This window comes from Fukomys damarensis, unplaced genomic scaffold (assembly GCF_012274545.1).
Source record: "Fukomys damarensis isolate Sample0158 unplaced genomic scaffold, DMR_v1.0_HiC HiC_scaffold_20, whole genome shotgun sequence".
Taxonomy (NCBI): Eukaryota; Metazoa; Chordata; class Mammalia; order Rodentia; family Bathyergidae; genus Fukomys; species Fukomys damarensis.
The window spans coordinates 21,539,800-21,557,576 of NW_022900932.1; the positions used below are offsets into that span (position 1 = coordinate 21,539,800).

Below are 17,777 nucleotides of genomic sequence, written 5' to 3' on the forward strand. Positions count from 1 at the left end.
ATATAAATTTGGTGGATTTACTTATTGGGAAGATTAAATAAATCAAGGAATATATAACCTTTAAAAAAGAATTTCACAAAACAGGTGTTATGTATCTCCACAGAATAAATTAATTAGCAGATGTTAATTTTGTGTAGAGATTGGGAAGAACAAGATATACATACATACATATATTTATATATATATATATATATATTTGGTACCGGGGATTGAACTTGGGTCCTTGTGCTTGCAAGGCAGATGGCAGAACAATTGAGCTAAATACCTGGCCCTTAACTTATATTTTGAATAGTGGCCTTTTGGGACTTGGCAGTAATAGAAACTCGATCCAGGGTCTTCACATCCAGTTACAGCCCCAGCCCTTTCTAAATTTTGAGACAAGGTCTTGCTAAATTGCTAAAACTGAGATCGAATTGGGGATCCTCCTTGCTCAGCCTCCCAGAGTACTGGGATCACAGGCGTATGTGACCACATCTGACAGGCCTATCGATAATTAAAATATAGTACAGGGCTGAGAATGTAACTCAGTGTTAGCATACACAAAGCCACAGGTGTAATTGCCAGCACACAGGAAAAATGATTTAAACAAATACTAAGAGAAAACATGGGTCAGGGCTGGGGATTTAGCTCAGTGGTGCCGCCGCCTGCTTTTTCAAGCATAAGGTCTGGAGTTCAATCCCCAGTACCAAAAGAAAACCGGGTCGCCGGGCATGGTGGCACACGCCTGTAATCCCAGCACTCGGGAGGCTGAGAGGCAGGAGGATCACTGTGAGTTTGAGACCAGCCTGAATTCCAGGTCAGTCTAAACTACATAGTAAAACCCTGTCTCAAAAAACCAGGAAAAAAAAAAGAAGAAGAAGAAAAGAAAACATAGGTCAATTATTCTATAACTTCTAAGAGGGAAATATACCTAAACACCTTTTAAAATTCAAACTCAAATAAGGTCAGATCTGTTTGACTGCATTACTAAGGAAACTTTTGTAAAAGATGGCATAGCAAAAAGTGTAAGGACAAGCTGGGAAAAGTATTTGCAAATGACAGCCTGGACAAAGGCTTCATTAGTCCCAGTATATAAAAATGAAGATGAAATGAACATCAACTCTTTAGAAAAGTGGGCTAGAATAGTTAACAGATGATTGACAGAGAGGATAAGAAAGGGTCGGTGTGGAGGCCCAGATCTACCATCCCAGCACTCAAGAGGCTATGTTCGGAGGACACAGTGATCTTCTAGTTAAATATCAGCCAAAGGAACAGATGCCAACCTCTGCTCGACCCTTCTAAAAGGAAAGAGACAATAAAGGACTGGCCGGTGACTCTGAACTAGGGAAAAAGTCTCACCATAAATAATTAGAACGCAATCATACTCATACCTGTGCCTTTACCCTATTAACTGGCCCAAAACTCAACTCTGACAACACATTTATCAGAAGAACATAGGAAAACACCTAATCACTTACTATGAACAGAAAAAATGTGGATGCGGCTAGACCTTTAGAAGGAACATTCTGTTAAAATCCCTTTCCTTCCTACTGTGTGTACATAGGCTTAGGTAGCAGAGAGAGAAGCAGGTAAAGAATCCCCTAGGGACTGGTGGTACCCTGCAGCTCAGGGCTGGGGTGCACTCTAAGCAGGAGGAAGAGAACCACCCCAAAATTGTGGCCCCAACTCAGAGAAATGAGTGACTCAACACTACTGTTTCTTGCAGTCCTGGGAGTTAAACCCAGGTCCTTCCTATTGGTCTTTATCCCCAGGCCATTCAGGTATTTGCTGTTTCCCAGGTAGAACTGGAGCTCACAGTCCTCCTGGCTCAGAGTCCCAAGTGATGGAATTAGAGCCATGCACCGGCAACTCTGGTTTCAAAAATTCTGGGGAGATATTGACTGCTTTTAGCTCCTCAGCACCTAAAATCCCATGGCCCCATGTAATGTATACTGAGTTGGTAATTAAGTAACAATTTACCATGACACACTAGAGATCTGAATTTCAAAGCGGTACAAAACAGATTGGATTACTTTTCATTGAGGGTACATCTTCGGTCTGTCGGGTGACCATTGTATGACTTTAGGTTCTCAGTGAGCTCCGTGTACAGTCTGTCCGCCATCGGCAGCGGGATGCCATCCCACAACATGATGAGCACCACTATCACAGCGGTCTCGCACTGGTGGCCTGGGCGCTGCCGGACCAAACAAAGAACCTTCTCTTCCTCACTGCTTCTTCTGATAACCTGCAAAAGCAGAATGTATTTATCTATGGAAAATGAGCATCCTAAGTGTGAAGGCAATGGGCACTCCTTTTAAAGCTCCATACTGTTCTATTTCAGTTTATTTAAAAAAAAAAAAATCTATCGTGTATCACCAGGGGTTCACGCCTCTCTAAGCCCAGGGGATGGTCCACTGTCTCATACTTGCCTCCTCACGAAAAGTGTCTCAGTTCACGTGATGAACAAAAAGGCAGGCAGAAGAGAAATCTGTACTTGCAAAGAAGAGCCTGCTTTGGTTCTTTAATGCTATGGTTTGCAAAAGAGAAAACAAGACTTGGCAAAATATAATAATTCTCTGTTCTTCCGCAAATGTGAACAATAGGACAAACAAAGCTGAATAAAAAGAACCCAAAATTCCCAATATTAAAGCTCAGATTAAGGCTGGGCATAGAGGAGTGGAACTTCAGCACTGGGGAGGCTGGAGCAGGAGGAAGATTGCATGTTTGAGGCTGTAGTTCAGTAAGCCCTGCGTTTGAACCCTCATATCACAATACATAACATTGAAATTCTATTCATCTATTTATACAGGCAGCCGTGGGGATTCATCCAAGGAACACTCTACTATTGAGTTTTATCCCCAGCACTTTAATTAATCCCAGGCTGGCCTTGAACTCTTGGTGATCTTCCTGTCTCATCTTCCCAAGTGTTGGGATTATAGGTGTGTACCACCAGCCTGGTTTTTACTTTTCACTTTGAGACAGAGTTTTGCAAATTGCCCACAGGGGACTTGAAGTTGTGATCCTTCTGGCTCACCTTCTCAGTACTGGGAATATAGGCTTAAACTTCCATGCTCTGCTAAAAATAAATGAATGAATAAATAAACCTGAACTGTGAAATTTAGCTGCGTGAGGAAGTTACAGATCTTCACTTCAGTGAATTGCTTTGCTATGTAGAATAATATACAAAGCAATGACCCTGTGGTTTCTGTGAATTCTTCCTGCTACGTAAACAATGTATGAGATAAACTTTCATCATATAAATAAACTAAGGTGGAGCAGCTGACCTGATGAATGCAGAAAATGACAAATTTAGGCTGGGAATGTAGCTCAGTGGCATAGCACCTGCCTGGCAAGCACAATATCCTAAATAATTCCTGGTATAAAAATTTGAATGTAAATATTGATTCTTTCAGTTTATACTAACTCATGGCCTTGGGGGTAATAAAAGGACTTCCAGATTTAAAATATTGTTTACTGCTTCTACAGTTTATTAATCTACAGGAATGTCAGTACATAAAATCATCCAACCTTGCTTGAAACTCCCTCCAAGCCAGGCATGGTGGCACAAACTTGTAATCCCAGATCTCTAGGAGGCAGAGGTAGAAGGATGGCCAAGTTCAAGCTCAGCCTGAGAAATTTAGTGACTTAGCAAGACCTTGTAGATCTGATAGTGCACACTTGTCATGCCGGTGCTCATGAGCCTGAGGCAGGAGGATCGCTGTAAATTTGAGGTCAGCCTGGGCTACATAGTGAGTTCAAGGCCAGACTGAACTGCATTGTGAGACCCTCTCAAAAAATAAAAATAAAAAAATAGAAAAGAGTCGGGATGTAGCGCAGGGTACAGACCCTAGATTCTCTCTCCCCTATCACAAAACAAAACAAAACAAATCCATTTTCTGAAAACCTTTATAATTAGAGCATAAATAAGATCCGGGGCAATCCCACCTCATGGTATACACACATATAGAATCAAGAGGAGGCGCTCGAAGGTGTCTTCGTGTACCCCTGTTCATAGCAGCAACCCAAGCAGCCGCCAAAAGTGAGCAAACAAAACACGGCCCATACACACAATGGGATATGATTTATCCTTAATCCTGCCACGTGCACAGCACCGATGCATCTTGAGGACAGTAATCCAGGCAAAAGGGGCAAGGACTGCATGAATGCCCTCATGTAAGGGCACTGAAAGTATCAAATTCTCAGGAATAGGGCCAGGATTTAGCTCAGTGGTGCCACTGCCTGCCTCATAAGCTCAAGGTCCCGAGTTTGATCCCTGGTACCAGGAAAAAAAAAAAAATCATAGAGACAGAAAGTACATTGGTGGTTATCAGGGGAAAGCAGAGTTATGTTATATAATGGGGATAGAATTGAGATTGTAAAATTAAAAAGTTTCAGGTCTGTTTCACACCACTGAACTCTACCCTTAAAAATGGTCACAGCGGAGAGGGCTTGGTGGTACATTCCTAGGATGGGCTGGGATGAGCTTAAAGGCAGAGTACTTGCCTGGCAGCCCAAAGCCTTCAGTTCAACCACCAGTCCACAAGGGCAGGGGGGTAAGATAGCAATTTTCATGTTATGTGTTTCTTATTTAAAACAAACAAAAAAAATAATAGGCAGAAGCGGTTGAGAAGCTAAGTGTGGTGGCGCACGCCTGTAATCGTAGCACTGGGGAGGCTGACACAGGGGGATCGCTATGAGTCTGAGGCCAGCCTGGGCCATACAATGGGGTGAGTTCAAGGCCAGCCTGAATTACATAGCAAGACCTGGTCTCAAAACAAAGCAAAACAAAACAAAACAAGGGGCCGGGCCGGGTATTGGCTCAGTGGTTCCAGTTCCACTGCCTGCCTTGCAAGCGCAAGGACCCGAGTTTGATCCCTGGTACCAAAACAACAACAAAAAAACCCAAAACAAACAAAACAAAAAGGGAGAGAAAAGAGGTTTAAGAAGAGGCACCACATTCTCAGTAAAACTGTTAAAATAATAAAGGTACAAAATATCAAATGCAAAACTGGAACTCTTCATATATTGTGTTTATAATATTGAAGGTGTACATAATGGTGCACGCCTATTATTCCGTCCTCAGGAGACTGAAGCAGGAGGATTACCTGGAGTTTGAGGCCATCCTGAACTACGCAGTGAGACTTTGTCTCAAAAAAAAAAAACCAAAAAGTAAAATTTAATTAATTTTTAAAAGTTAACTACGTTGGAAAAATATTACAATCAACAGAAGCCGAAAATGTGCATACATCCACAATATAGAAATTTCGCTTCCAGTTCCACACTAACTAGAAATGCACTTTTGCATTTTCCAAAGTCAGCAGCATGACTCATAGCTGCTTCCAACCAGAAGCAACCAAAATTTCATCACCAAGAAAATGGCCTAATACCTTTCAATTATTCACAATAATAGAATATTACTTAGCAATGAGAATGATTTATAATTAAACACATGGTGGATTAATCTCATAATTACAGTGTTGAGTCAAAGAGAGAGGGGGAAACACTCTGAGAATTCTTTATATAATACATTGTAATACAAACAAGATCAATCCCTAATGTTAGGGAGCAGGAGCATGGTTGTTCTGATATGTAGCATGGACCGAGAAGGAACATGAAGGATGTTTTGGAGGTGCTAGTAACATTCGATTCTCATTCAAAGACAGTGTGTCCACTATGCATCACTTCTGGGAGTGGAGGACTGCTGAAGACTTCTACACAGGAGTTGTAATTAACAGGTTGAACTTAATGTAAATGAAAAAAAGCAAGAAAAGAGACTGGCAGATAAGGTGGTAAAGGCCTGTAATCCCAGCAGTCTGGGAGGCTGAGGCAGGAGGATGGCAAATTTCAGCCTTTATGCCAAATCTGGGCTATTTAGCATAATTTATATTAAAAAATTTTAAAAAGGGCTGGGGATGTAACTCAGCATGAAGGCCCTGGGCTCAAACCCCAGTACAAAAACAACAAACCCCAAATTTAGAAACTGGTTACTTTTTGACTGTCTTAACCTAGCCATTCCATCCTTCATTTTATTTCTTTCTTTTAGGTTGTTTGAGGCATATGTTGTACAGTTCAGCCTGGCCTCCAATTTACTGTTATCTTCCTGATCCAGCCTCCGGAGTGCTGGGATTACCGGTGTGACCCTTGATGTCCAGCATTCCCCTCTACCTTTTTGGTTGTTTTGGTTCCTTTCTATAAAGGCTTTGTCTTTCCTTCTTTCCTTACTTCCTTTTTCCCTCAGAAACTAGTTATTACTGGGCCAGGACACTGGTATATTTCTTAACCTCCTCAGTAGCTCAAAGTAAGGATGTGATGAGGGTTAGTAACTCCTTTACGTTTATTTTCCTATTGGATACTTGGCTCGAAGCACAGAACTCATTTCACAGGAGGCCCATATCAAATACTGATTAAGTGAATGCTGAAAACCCGCAAAAGCCAGGGATTGCGTTTTATAAAAATTTCAAATACTGTAATTCACACTGTTAATAAGAAAACCTTCATTAAAACTTTTATCAAGTATCACTTTATTAGCCTGTGGTGGCACACACCTCTCATCCCAGCACTTGGAAGGCTGAGGCAGGAAGATCACTGTGAATTTGAGGCCAGCCTGGGCTACACAGTGAGTTCAAGGTCAGCCGGAACTACATGAGGAAACCCTGTCTCAAAAACAAAACAAACACACACAAGAGAAAACCACTTTGAGATCCCACCTTACTCCATTCAGAATGGCCATCATACAGAACTCAGAAACAATCGCTGGGAGGCTGTGGGACAAAGGAACCCTTCCATGTGGCCGGTTGTAGTGTAAACTAGTGCAGCCACTGTGGAAACCTCTTTGGAGATTCCTCAGAATCCTGGAAACAAAACTCCCAGTCACCTCAGCTCCCCTTCTCCTGGGTCTCCACGGAACACAGAAACCCACAGGAGGTGCTACCTGCAGAGAGGTGCAAGGCAGCCTTGCTCTTTGGACAGTGGAGGCCCCCTCCGGGTGACTGGATAAAGAGATGTACAAGCAGAACGGGGTCTGACTCAGCCATAAGGAAAACGGAACTCATGGCACTCGCAGGAAAATGGATGGATCAAAACCATAATGTTAAGATGCAAAACTGCTATCGCATGTTTTCTTTCATATGAGAAGCCCAAAACAGAAATAAAGAGCAAAACAAAGGAGAAAGGACAGGAAGCAGGGAGGCAGACCTCCTGTAGATGGGAAAAGGGGTGTGAGGGAAAGGGGCGGGGAGGAAAAGGGAATTGAAAATGATTAAGACAACACACACACAAGAACCAGAAAGAATGGAAACATTACGTATCGTAAATACATAGCAAAAACAAACAAAAGGATTTCCTTAAAAAAGGGGCTCTACACTCAAGTGAGCTAGCAAAACAATAATTATAATGTTACATTAGAAGATAATAGGATTAAGTGGATAAAACCATGTTTTATAGCAAAAAAAAAAAAAAAAAGCAGAGTGATGACTAGCACCAACCACCTGCTCTCGACTTTATGTGACCATTGAAGTGAAGATGGTGATCTAATATTCAGATAGTGTCACAGGCACTAGTAAACCCAGGGCACCACGACTGTCATCACTGTGCTGTCATGGTAACGTGGGAGGAAGCAACACAGATGTAAGCAGCACAAGGCAGAACCCAAAGACAAAGACAGCAGAGGAAGAGACTAGGCAGAACCCCATCAAAAGGACGGTTTTGACAGCTGTATAAAAAGGGCAAGGCAGGCGTGGTGGTGCGCACATGTAATCTCAGCACTTGGAAGGCTGAGGCAGGAGGACTGTTGTGACGCCAAGGCCAGTCTGAACAACATGGTGAGACCCTGTCACAAAAAAATAAAATAAAGATAGATACATAGATATTTAGGTCCCGGGGATCAAACCCAGAGCCCTGAGCGTGCTACACAAGAGCTGTACCATTGAGCTGCAATCACCATCCCAAAGCAAGATGATTTAAAGATTTTTGGATACTTCAGTGTGGTTTACGCTTCACTCTGACACTGAGTCACATCAGATGAGAACATTAGAGAAACCATCTATGCACGCCTTCAGTGTTATTCCTGCAGAACAAACACAAACTTCAGTGGGAGCTGGTGGCTGAGCCTGGTGTGGTTTGAACTCTCCCACTGCGGTCCGCTCTCTGGGGCTCAGGGCTCGGGGCAGGGGAAGTGCTGGAGTAAAAGGCCACAGACCTAAGGCCCTACACATCACCCTTTCCTCCAAACACCTCCTAAATAACAAGATAACCAGGCCCTGAAAAGGCCGGAAGTGATGGGGCAAAGAGACCGAGTTTCTGCCAATGCCTTATACTTATATGGGAGCAAAAGCCTGACAAGGGAACTGATAAGAAAAGAACTGAACATGGGGCGAGGATTTAGTTCAGCTGCATCACAACGGTTTTCAAAAAGATGCTGTCCTGTTACAATTTACTGTTGGGCCTTTGTGTGCTGCCATCATAAAGAGAAGCAAGTGCCGGGTGTGTTTGTGCATGACTGCTGTCCTAGTACGCTGGAGGCTGAGGCAGGAGGATCACTGTAACTTTGTGGCCACTGTGGGATAATACATAGTGAGACCTTGTGTCAAAACTCAAAAGTGAGGGCTGGGGTTAGGCTCAGTAGTGCCACCACCTGCCTCTCAAGTGAAAGGTCCCAAGTTTGATCCCCAGTACAAAAAAGAAAAAATAAATAAATAAAGAAAGAATAAAACAGTCAAGTACAGCCAACAAGAATAGGGCAGGATTCCATTACTATTAGCATAAGCCTGCACACAGTGATTACCACAAACAAAACAAACATAAAATCTTCATTTAGGTTAGTTTAATATCAAATATAAAGGAGGCATGTACACTACCCAAAATAAAAAGTTAATTCAAAGTAATGCAGTCCACCAGGTAAGAGTCTACTAAGAGACCTTGGTTCAAAATGGCCATCATATTCTCCCCTACCCCAAATAGGACTTGGCCGCACTAGTGCCATTCAAAATGATTTGATGGGAACGTCCTGAAGACTATGCAGATGCCAGGTGTGGGACTATGCTTCTGTAATCCCAGCCACTGGGACTTGAGAGGCTGAGGAAGGAGGATCTGAAATTTGAGGAGAAACTGGGCAGTTTAGCCAGATCATGTCTCAGCATAAGATTTAAAAAGGGAAAGGGCTGGTGGTACAGCACTTATCTAGTATAAATGAGGCCTGGGGTCAATGCTCCCTCATTACTGAGGGGGAAAAAAGACTAGGTATGAAAAGATCTAATCCCTTCACTCTCTTTTCATTATAACCTCTACTGAGGGTCAAGTTTGGGTTAGACAACTTCAGGAGAATTCACGCTTAAATACTCAAAGTTCTCTCGTTTCAGAAGATAGCTACTCGTGAATAGCAAAGCTATATTACTTGAAGCCACATATTCAAGTTCAAAGTATTCCATTTTGTAACCCAGGGCCTGTGATCTCCGTAACCATTTACTAACACAAATTCATTAACAATACCAAGCTGAGCGCTGCTTCAAGCACTGGCAATGAGCAGCGTATTTTAAATAAGATAACCTGGAAACTATAAAAACTAAAGCTGGATTAACTGTCGAGATTTATTTCTTTTTGAGATGGGGTCTTGCTATGTAGCTCAGGCTGGCTTTGAATTCCTGGCAATTCTCTGGCCTCAGCCTCCGAAGTGCTGGAAACCTCAAGATTTTTATAACATATGTCAATTATTGTAGAGAACCATTCTAGATAAATCTGCAGGGGAAACTAATTTCATAATTAAAGTACGACTACAGCTGCCTAAGGCCCAATATCACCTTGCCCACAAGCAGGCTATGGCATGTGGGAATAAAACTCCATTGTGTCTCTGGTCACAAGTGGAGGTCACAATGGTTCTGAGATACTGTGACAGTCAAGGGCAAGATTGCAACAGCTGAAGACTCCCTGGTTCTCTACAAACAGAGTAATAAGGAAAAGAGAAAGCTTTCACCTGGAGAAGGACAAATCTTTATTAACCTGCTATCTTGTTCCACCTACTATTGAAAGAATGCCCCACTTGTCCTCATCAGTGGAAGATCCTTAGTGACCTAAGATCAACATAGGACTACCCCACCCCCAAGTCACCTAATGCTCCCTTTGATTATTATGCGTACCCCATAAATGATGGCTCCCTCGGAGTCTTTGTCTTTGCCCACTCTGAAGCACTGACCTTCCGGTCCCCAATATACTTTGAAATTATGCAAGTCTGTTGTCTTTTTTTTGTCTTTAGCCCTCTCCGACCTCCCTTCTAGGCAGTTGGAGGATTGCCCTCCAATAAATTGTGACATCTACATTGTTTTCACAGATGTGGAATTGCAATACTTGAGTGTGTTATCATCATTATACTACGGAATACTCCTTGATCTATATTTTAAATTGCTCAGCCACAGAGCTTTATTTTATTCCTAATGCATGGATTTTTGTGTGAAAAGTAATATATTACTATATACTGAGATGTAACATTTTTTTCTGAAAAGAAATATTTTTTCTGAAAGAAAATAAAGGCTATGCTGACCACATAGAAAAAATGCTAAATAAATAGCATTATTTATACCTTTATTGTACCTAGTAACACTCAAACAGGGTTATATAGAAAGTAGCTACTGGACTGGGGATTTAGTTCAGGGGCACTGCACTTGCCTTGCAAGCCCAGGGTCCTGAGTTCGATCCCCAGTAAAAAAAAGAAAAAAAAAAGAAAGAAAAGAAAAAGAAGTAGCTATGTAAATCTTTATGCTACAGATCTTCTTTGTTCTCATTAAAAAACAAAAAAACTCTCTAAATGGCAAAAACAACATCACTACACATCACAATTCTATTACAGCACCATCATCACACCAGGGAGGGTTTGAAATGTAGGAGAAACCAGAGCAAACCCCAACACTCAGGCCCACTCCCTTCTGCACAGGTCCCCAAAGAAGCCATGAGCAGCTATTTTGCTCCTTGTTACTTATAGCTCAGTAAGGAGTCAGAAGGGAGGAACAGAGACTTTAATGAATCCATGTCAGCTTTCAGTACCAGACACTCGGAATGAATCTCTGACATTTATTTTCACAAACTGACAAGAGACTATGTAAGGGCAATTCTCAAAAGAGCAAAACAAAACTTTATTATTGAGAAATACACATGTCAATGGGCAAAATGTTATTACCTATAACCACAAAGTCAGAGGCTGGGGATTTAGTTCAGCAGTACAGTGCCTTCCTGGCAAGTGTGAGGTCCTGAGTTTGATCCAGGTAAAAAACAAAAACAAAAACAAAAAAACAAAAAACCATGAGAGACTGATCATTAGGGCTTCTGGGAACCTAACAGTGCTTTATTTTTTAGTGAGTAGTTGTTTCACAAGTACAGTCCTCAATAACTGTAAATAAATGGTATACTTCTATTTTTATGATCTTTTTCCTTCGTCTAGCCTAATGAACAGTATTGATTGAGGGGGGTATATTACACTGAACAACATCCCTAGCCTTTAAAAAAAATTTTTGTTTTTTACATTTCAAGAGAGGGTTTTGCTAAGTCACTAAGTTGCCCAGACATGACCCTTTCATGGCCTGAAGCTGTGAAACTGTAGATGCTGACAGTTCTGACTTGTCATTAAGGTATTAAAGGCATAAAAAGTCTGACTTGCCCTATTTCAGCATGTTTTAAATGGCTACTTTCAGGCCGGAGATTTAGCTCAGTGGTTTGGTGGCCTGCCTTGCAAGCGTAAAGACCCGAGTTCAATCCCTGGTACAAAAAAAAAAAAAAAAAAATTAAATCATTGGGTTAGTTTTTTGTTTTTTTTTTTTTTTCTTTTTTTTTTTTTTTTTTGAGGGGGGGTGCATTTGAGACAGGGACTCACTGGCCTGGAACTCACTGGGTAGCCCAGGCTGGTCTCAAACTCACAGAGATCCTCCTGCCTCAGACTCCTGAGTGCTGGGATTACAGGCATGTGCCACCACGCCCAGCTGGTTAGACTTTCATTTAAGGATTTAGAAAATTACAATTCATTTAAGAAATGATTTAACACTCCATGCCTATGTCTACATAAATTTCGGTGTGCAGCTCATTTTTATCTGGCAGTACCAGCAGGTAGGGAACTTCCACCAGCCAAAGTTCAAGTGCAACATTTCAGAGACAGCAGCTTTCTGTCCTGGCAGCTTTGATTTATGTGGTGTTTTGGTTTTTTTCTAGTCCTCTTAAAGTCTTGGAATTTTTGAAGATAGCCCAATACACACACACAACTTTTTGGGCCAGGTGTGGTGGTGCACACCTATAATTCCATCACTTGGGAGGCTCAGGCAGGAGTATCACCTCAAATTCTAGACCAGCCTAGGCTACATACTGAGTTCAAGGCCACCTTGGGCTACACAGAGACCCTGTCTCAACAACAACAACAACCCCAAACTACTGTGCGCTTTAGAAAAAAGCAAAAGAACAAAAATTCTACCCTTTTGCTTAACCTTTATACTTGCTGTTTCTCTACTTTGGACTACCTCCTCCCACATTCTTAAGGTTATTTTACTTTGCAAACTTGGATCCTTTTCCTCATTCATTTCTGTATCTCTCTTTTGGAGATGGAGGACTCTGTTGCCCAGGCTGGGCTCAAATTTATGAGCTCAAGAGATCCTCCCACCTCAGCATCCTAAATAACTGGGAATAGGGACAGGGATTTAGCTCAGTGGTTCCACTTCATTCTTCACAAGCACAGGGTCCTGAGTTCGATCCCTGTACCAAAAGAAAAAACAAAAAACCAACCAAACAACCAAACAAACCAATCACTCAATAGTTGGGACTACAGGTTCCTTCCACCACACCAGCTCATTTAATTCTCAGTGCATACATCCCTGCCAAGGAAGCCCAGCCCATGACCCAAGAAGCATCCGCTGAGAGACTCAAGAGAAAACGGTGACATTGCAGCAACCTAAAATGGGAGTCAGCCTGTTAGATTCTTAACTGTAGGTGAAGGAAAGAAGAAACTCATGCTACAGAACTTTTAAAGAAATAAATTTATTACAAGAAATTATATGTCTGAGATACTCAAAGGAAATAAATTTGAAAAGAAATACTTAACATCTATAACTGCTCTTCTAGTGTTTAAAATAAAGAAACAACAATGGGCTGGGGATTTAGCACAGTGGTTCTGCCTCCTGCTTTGCAAGGGCAAGGTCCCAAGTTCGAACCTTGGTACCAAAAAAAAAAAAGGAAACACCCCTCCAAAAACAACACCTGTTTAAATATCACAAAGGTGTGAACCTGCACCAAAAGCTAAATCTCAAGCAAGGAGAAATTGCTTCCTTGCTATCTGCCTACGGCTATTTGTCTTTATTTCTTCCTAAAAGTGGCTAGCTTTCTTTTTCTTTTTTGTTTTGTTTTGTTTGTTTTTTTAGAGCAAAGTCCTCACTACGTAGCCCAGGCTGGCCTCAAACTCGCAGCAATCCTCCTGCGAGTGCTATTTTTCTGGGCCATGTTTTCATTTATTACATAACCTGTAGGGTCAATCCATTTAGCAGCATTTACCAACACAAAGTACTTACCCACTTAGCGACTGGACACCCCTGAGAGCTTTTTCCTTCTTTTCCCGTGTACACAACTTTTTCTATCCTTATCGCCTTTCCTTTTTGGCCATACCTGAGTGCAAACGACAAGGAAAGAATGTTCTCATCAATCGCTATCCAGACTTGACAACTGTAGCTTTTAACATCTATGTGCACAACAAATAGAGGCAAACACAAGTTCGAAAGTGAAATACTCCTAAGCATTTCCTTTTGTTCACAATTTGCTTTTGTGTGGCTGAATATTTTTGTTATCCAGTTTGGTTTACTTTTCCTTAAAGATCGCTCTTTAAAAACAGCGCGGCTTAGCGTGGTTCTCAGGGCAATCTGAATCTCGCACTAGACGATGAAGTAAAAAATAAGAATTCCTACAGGGACTGGAGGGTAACTGAGCCTGAGGCTACGCAGCGGCTGGGCCTGCGCCCCAAGAGCGCGGCCCCTGCCGAAGGCTCCCTCTCCATCCTCTCCATCTGGGTCACAGCATCCCCAGGGCCTCGCTCTTTATCGTCAGGTCCACGCTACTGAAGGGTTCTGACAGGGACGCGCATTTCCTCACCTATTCTCCATGATTTCCCTGACAGCAGCAACACTTGGTCCTGCCCCCAGGTGTGTATAATATGGGCCTTTGTCTTTTTGTATACCTCGATCTGTGGAAGGAACAAGATTATTAGACCCAAAGCTTTACAAAAATGCACAGGGGCAAGGAAGAGCTGTTTTCACTTATTTTTATTTTTAAATTTAGAACGATGAATATAGACAAGGCTTAGGTTAGGATAATTAAGGATAAGGACAGTAGGTCCGGAATTTCCATTGTTGGGTTGTTTGTTTGTTTGTTTGTTTGTTTTGGTACCGGGGATCCAATTCCAGACCTTGAGCTTTCGAGGAAGGTGGCGGCACCACTGAGCAAAAGCCCAGGCCCTCGGAATTTAACTTGTTCATGTTCCCTTCCTACTCCTAATTCTACCTCCAAGAATCAGAGGAGAAAAAATGTTTTAAGGTATTGGCCATGTATATTCTTTTATCTCCCTCTTGAAAAAAAAATTTTTTTTGTTACAATTGAGGTACAAGTTAAAGTTATCCAAGACCAACAGATTTGAAAAGCTTGGCTACAGAATTCTACTAAAATTGAGCCCCATTTGTTGAGAATTTATTTTACTATACACTTACATAGATATATATTTATAACGTAAATGTACAAGAAATATTCCTTGTTGCAATTTTCTGTAGTATCAAAAAAGAGGATAGGCCAGGGGTTTAGCTCAGAGGTGCTGCTGCCTGCCTCACAAGTGCAAGTCCAAGTTCGAGGCCCTGAACCCCTCGGAAAAAAGGAAAAACCTAACATGTCAAGGAGTGAAAGGTGGGTGGGGGATTTAGTTCAGTGGTTCTGCCACCTGCCTTGCAAATGGCAAGGTCCCGATTTCAATCCCCAGTAACAAAAAAAAGCCTAACTATTAAGAAAATAAATTACAGAGTTTATACTATGGAATACAAGAAAGTTATTGAAACAACTTAAAGTCTACTATTTCATTAAGTTAAATATTGTTTTACCTTGTGGTTTTTTGTTTGTGTTTTTGTTTTTTTGTTTTTTTGTTTTTGAGACAGGGTCTAGCCCTGTAATTCAGGCCAGCCTTGAACTCACTATGTAGCCCAGGCTGGCCTCGAACTTGTGGCAGTGATCCTCTGCCTCAGCCTTCTGAGTGCTAGGATTAGAAGCATGCACTGGCATGCCTGGCTGCAAAAACATTGTTTTAAAAGGACCTAAATTCTATAAAACTAGAAGTAATGTTTATTCATATGGAAAAGTATAACCAGAGCTTTTCTTTAGAGAAGGGGACAATGAGGTGCCTACTATTTCTGTACCATTCGTGGTCTTGTGAGTCCAAATTATGTATTGCTTGGAAAACAGTACCTTTAACCCCTTAGAGTCCTGTGCAACTAGAATCTTCGGGGAATATCTGCATTGTAGACATTTCCGGCCATGGTCTGTCTACAACAAACTCATTCATCATTCTGAGTACAGACCGAATACAGAGAATCACTGTACTGTATCTCTGAGGCTTCTGGAGCAAGAGCTATTAAAGACATTTTAACTTGGTGGAGGTGGACAGCAGCGGCTGTTCATACCGTTGCTCTGCAGCAGGGGCGACCTTAGCCTGGGGACATGTGGCAACCCTTGCAGGCCTTCTCTGGTGTGACACTGTAGTAGCTGGCCGTGTGTGCAGTATGACTGGCACCTAGCGGGTAGAGGCCAGAAGTGCTGTCAAATACCAACAGACCAGGGAGTCCCCTGTACAGAGAACACCAGGGTCTTTAATGCCAACAGTGTTCAATCTGAGGGACACCGAGGTAGAGGTCTGTTACTTAGTTTTGCTACAACACAATACATACCCCACAAGGCCCTGCTCCCGCAGGTATGAGGTTCTGACAGGGGTGATTTCTAGCTGTTTATTTTTTAATTTCTGTCTTTCAGTTCCCTTCCCCTACACCTGAGCACAGTAGCCTCACCTTTCATGATTAAAGGAGGCCACGGAACTGACAGTGTATAAAAGTGTTCCAGGTATATTACAAAAATCTGATCAGCTTGGAACCTGGCTGACCTACGTCCTACACACTGGGACTAGCTACCTAGTATGAGGAAAGGGTCTTTTATTTGGTGGTGGTAGGGTAAATGGGGATTGAACTCCAGGCCTCTGCACTGAGCCACACCACCTCACACCCCTTTTTAAAATTTTGAGACAGGTTCTCACCAAGTCTCCCAGGCTGGGCTCAAATTAGTGGTGCTCCTGCCTCAGCTTCCGAGAGTGCTGTGATTTTATGCAGTTGCTCTCCTGCCTGGCTAAACTTCAGTTTGGAAGCAACAGAGAGTGAAGGAAACAAGCATAGACTACCTGTCTCCCAGTTGCATTTCAGTCACATACTGTGAACACCTATGTGTGAGTTTCCTCATTTGTCAACTGGGGATTATAAGTTCTTCCTTCTTCCTTGAACGTAAGTCAAAGCCTGGCACAGTTTAAGATATGTAGCAAAAACCATCATCCTAACTCCTGTCTTCTGTCCCTGGCCTAAGAACTTTCATCTTCCCATTTCATCCCCATGTCATCCTGTAGTAATGATGAGATCCCTCTCCAAAGGGCCAGGCCTTGGTGCCTTGCATGGGGGTTTTGCTAAAACCATATGGTGACTGAGGAGCAGAGGATGTGAAAGATAACACTTTAGAAATAATATGAATGTACTTTGGGTAACAAGAACTGAAGGTCATTGCTATACTTCACAATTTTTCTACTGTGGCTCAACAACAAAAACAGGATAATATATTTATCCTTCAAACTATCCCATAACTCCCCATTTTGGAATGTACCAATGAACCACCAACTTCTATGATGAATCAACCAAGCTTATTAAAATCAAATCTTGAGTTTTCTGATTTGGGTGATATTTTAGTGAGACTGCTTGAATTACTATGCCAATTTAAGTGGGGTTCACAACAAGTTACTAATTCCATACTATCACAATTGTATTAACAGCTGAAATATGAGGCTTCAAGCTGCTTTACAAACTTTAATTACACAATCTATTTTATCTCCCTATTTTTTTACAGCTATGTTAGAGTCAACAGATTTTTTTCTTATATTTGACCCACTGGACATGAAATTTAAACATAGCCAGTGACTAATCAGTACAGGATTTGAATTCACTTTTTTGTGTATTCAAATATAGAACAAATTTCCTCATAGAAACTCAGAATCTTCACCCCAGCAAGATTTTCTTAGGGCTTTTAACACTGATAAAACTAGTTGTTTGTTCTGCATGTTCTTTCAGTGACTCCTAAGGCACAAAACATAAATACATGGGTTAGAAATCCGTCCATGATTAGTTTAACACAAACCTATTTGTTGTTTTGTTGAAATAGTACATTTCTTTTCCCCCTGAGGAGGGGATCTCGCTATGTAGTCCAGGCTGGGCTCGAAATCATGCCAATTTTGTAAAGACAAAGAAAACTATTCTAGGTCTGGTATGGAAATTGCAGATACCTTCAATGGTTATTTGCTAAATTGTGCATACGTTTTACATTCTCTATGCATTTTGTCTCATAAAGAAACATTTTTAATAAAATCCTTATAGCTTAAAATTCTTTCACATACAGAGACAACAAATGTAATGAAGTATTAGGCGAGTTCATTCTTAAGCTACAACAATACACAACTTGAGACATTTTGGCTCTGAGACAAATCAGCATATTTTCCACCAGAA

The 17,777-nt window shown here is 41.6% G+C and overlaps 1 protein-coding gene across 1 annotated transcript in view; it reads right to left on the reverse strand.

Moving 5' to 3' along the window:
• Tet1 (tet methylcytosine dioxygenase 1) overlaps window positions 1-17,777 on the reverse strand; it is a 106,340-nt gene that overhangs the window by 21,669 nt on the left and 66,894 nt on the right. The window contains exons 4-6 of the mRNA XM_010607953.3: window positions 14,083-14,173; window positions 13,509-13,602; window positions 2,013-2,224 (exon numbers count right to left, since the gene is read on the reverse strand). Coding sequence (XP_010606255.1) covers window positions 2,013-2,224; window positions 13,509-13,602; window positions 14,083-14,173 — 397 coding nt within the window. The remainder of the gene's footprint in view (window positions 1-2,012; window positions 2,225-13,508; window positions 13,603-14,082; window positions 14,174-17,777) is intronic.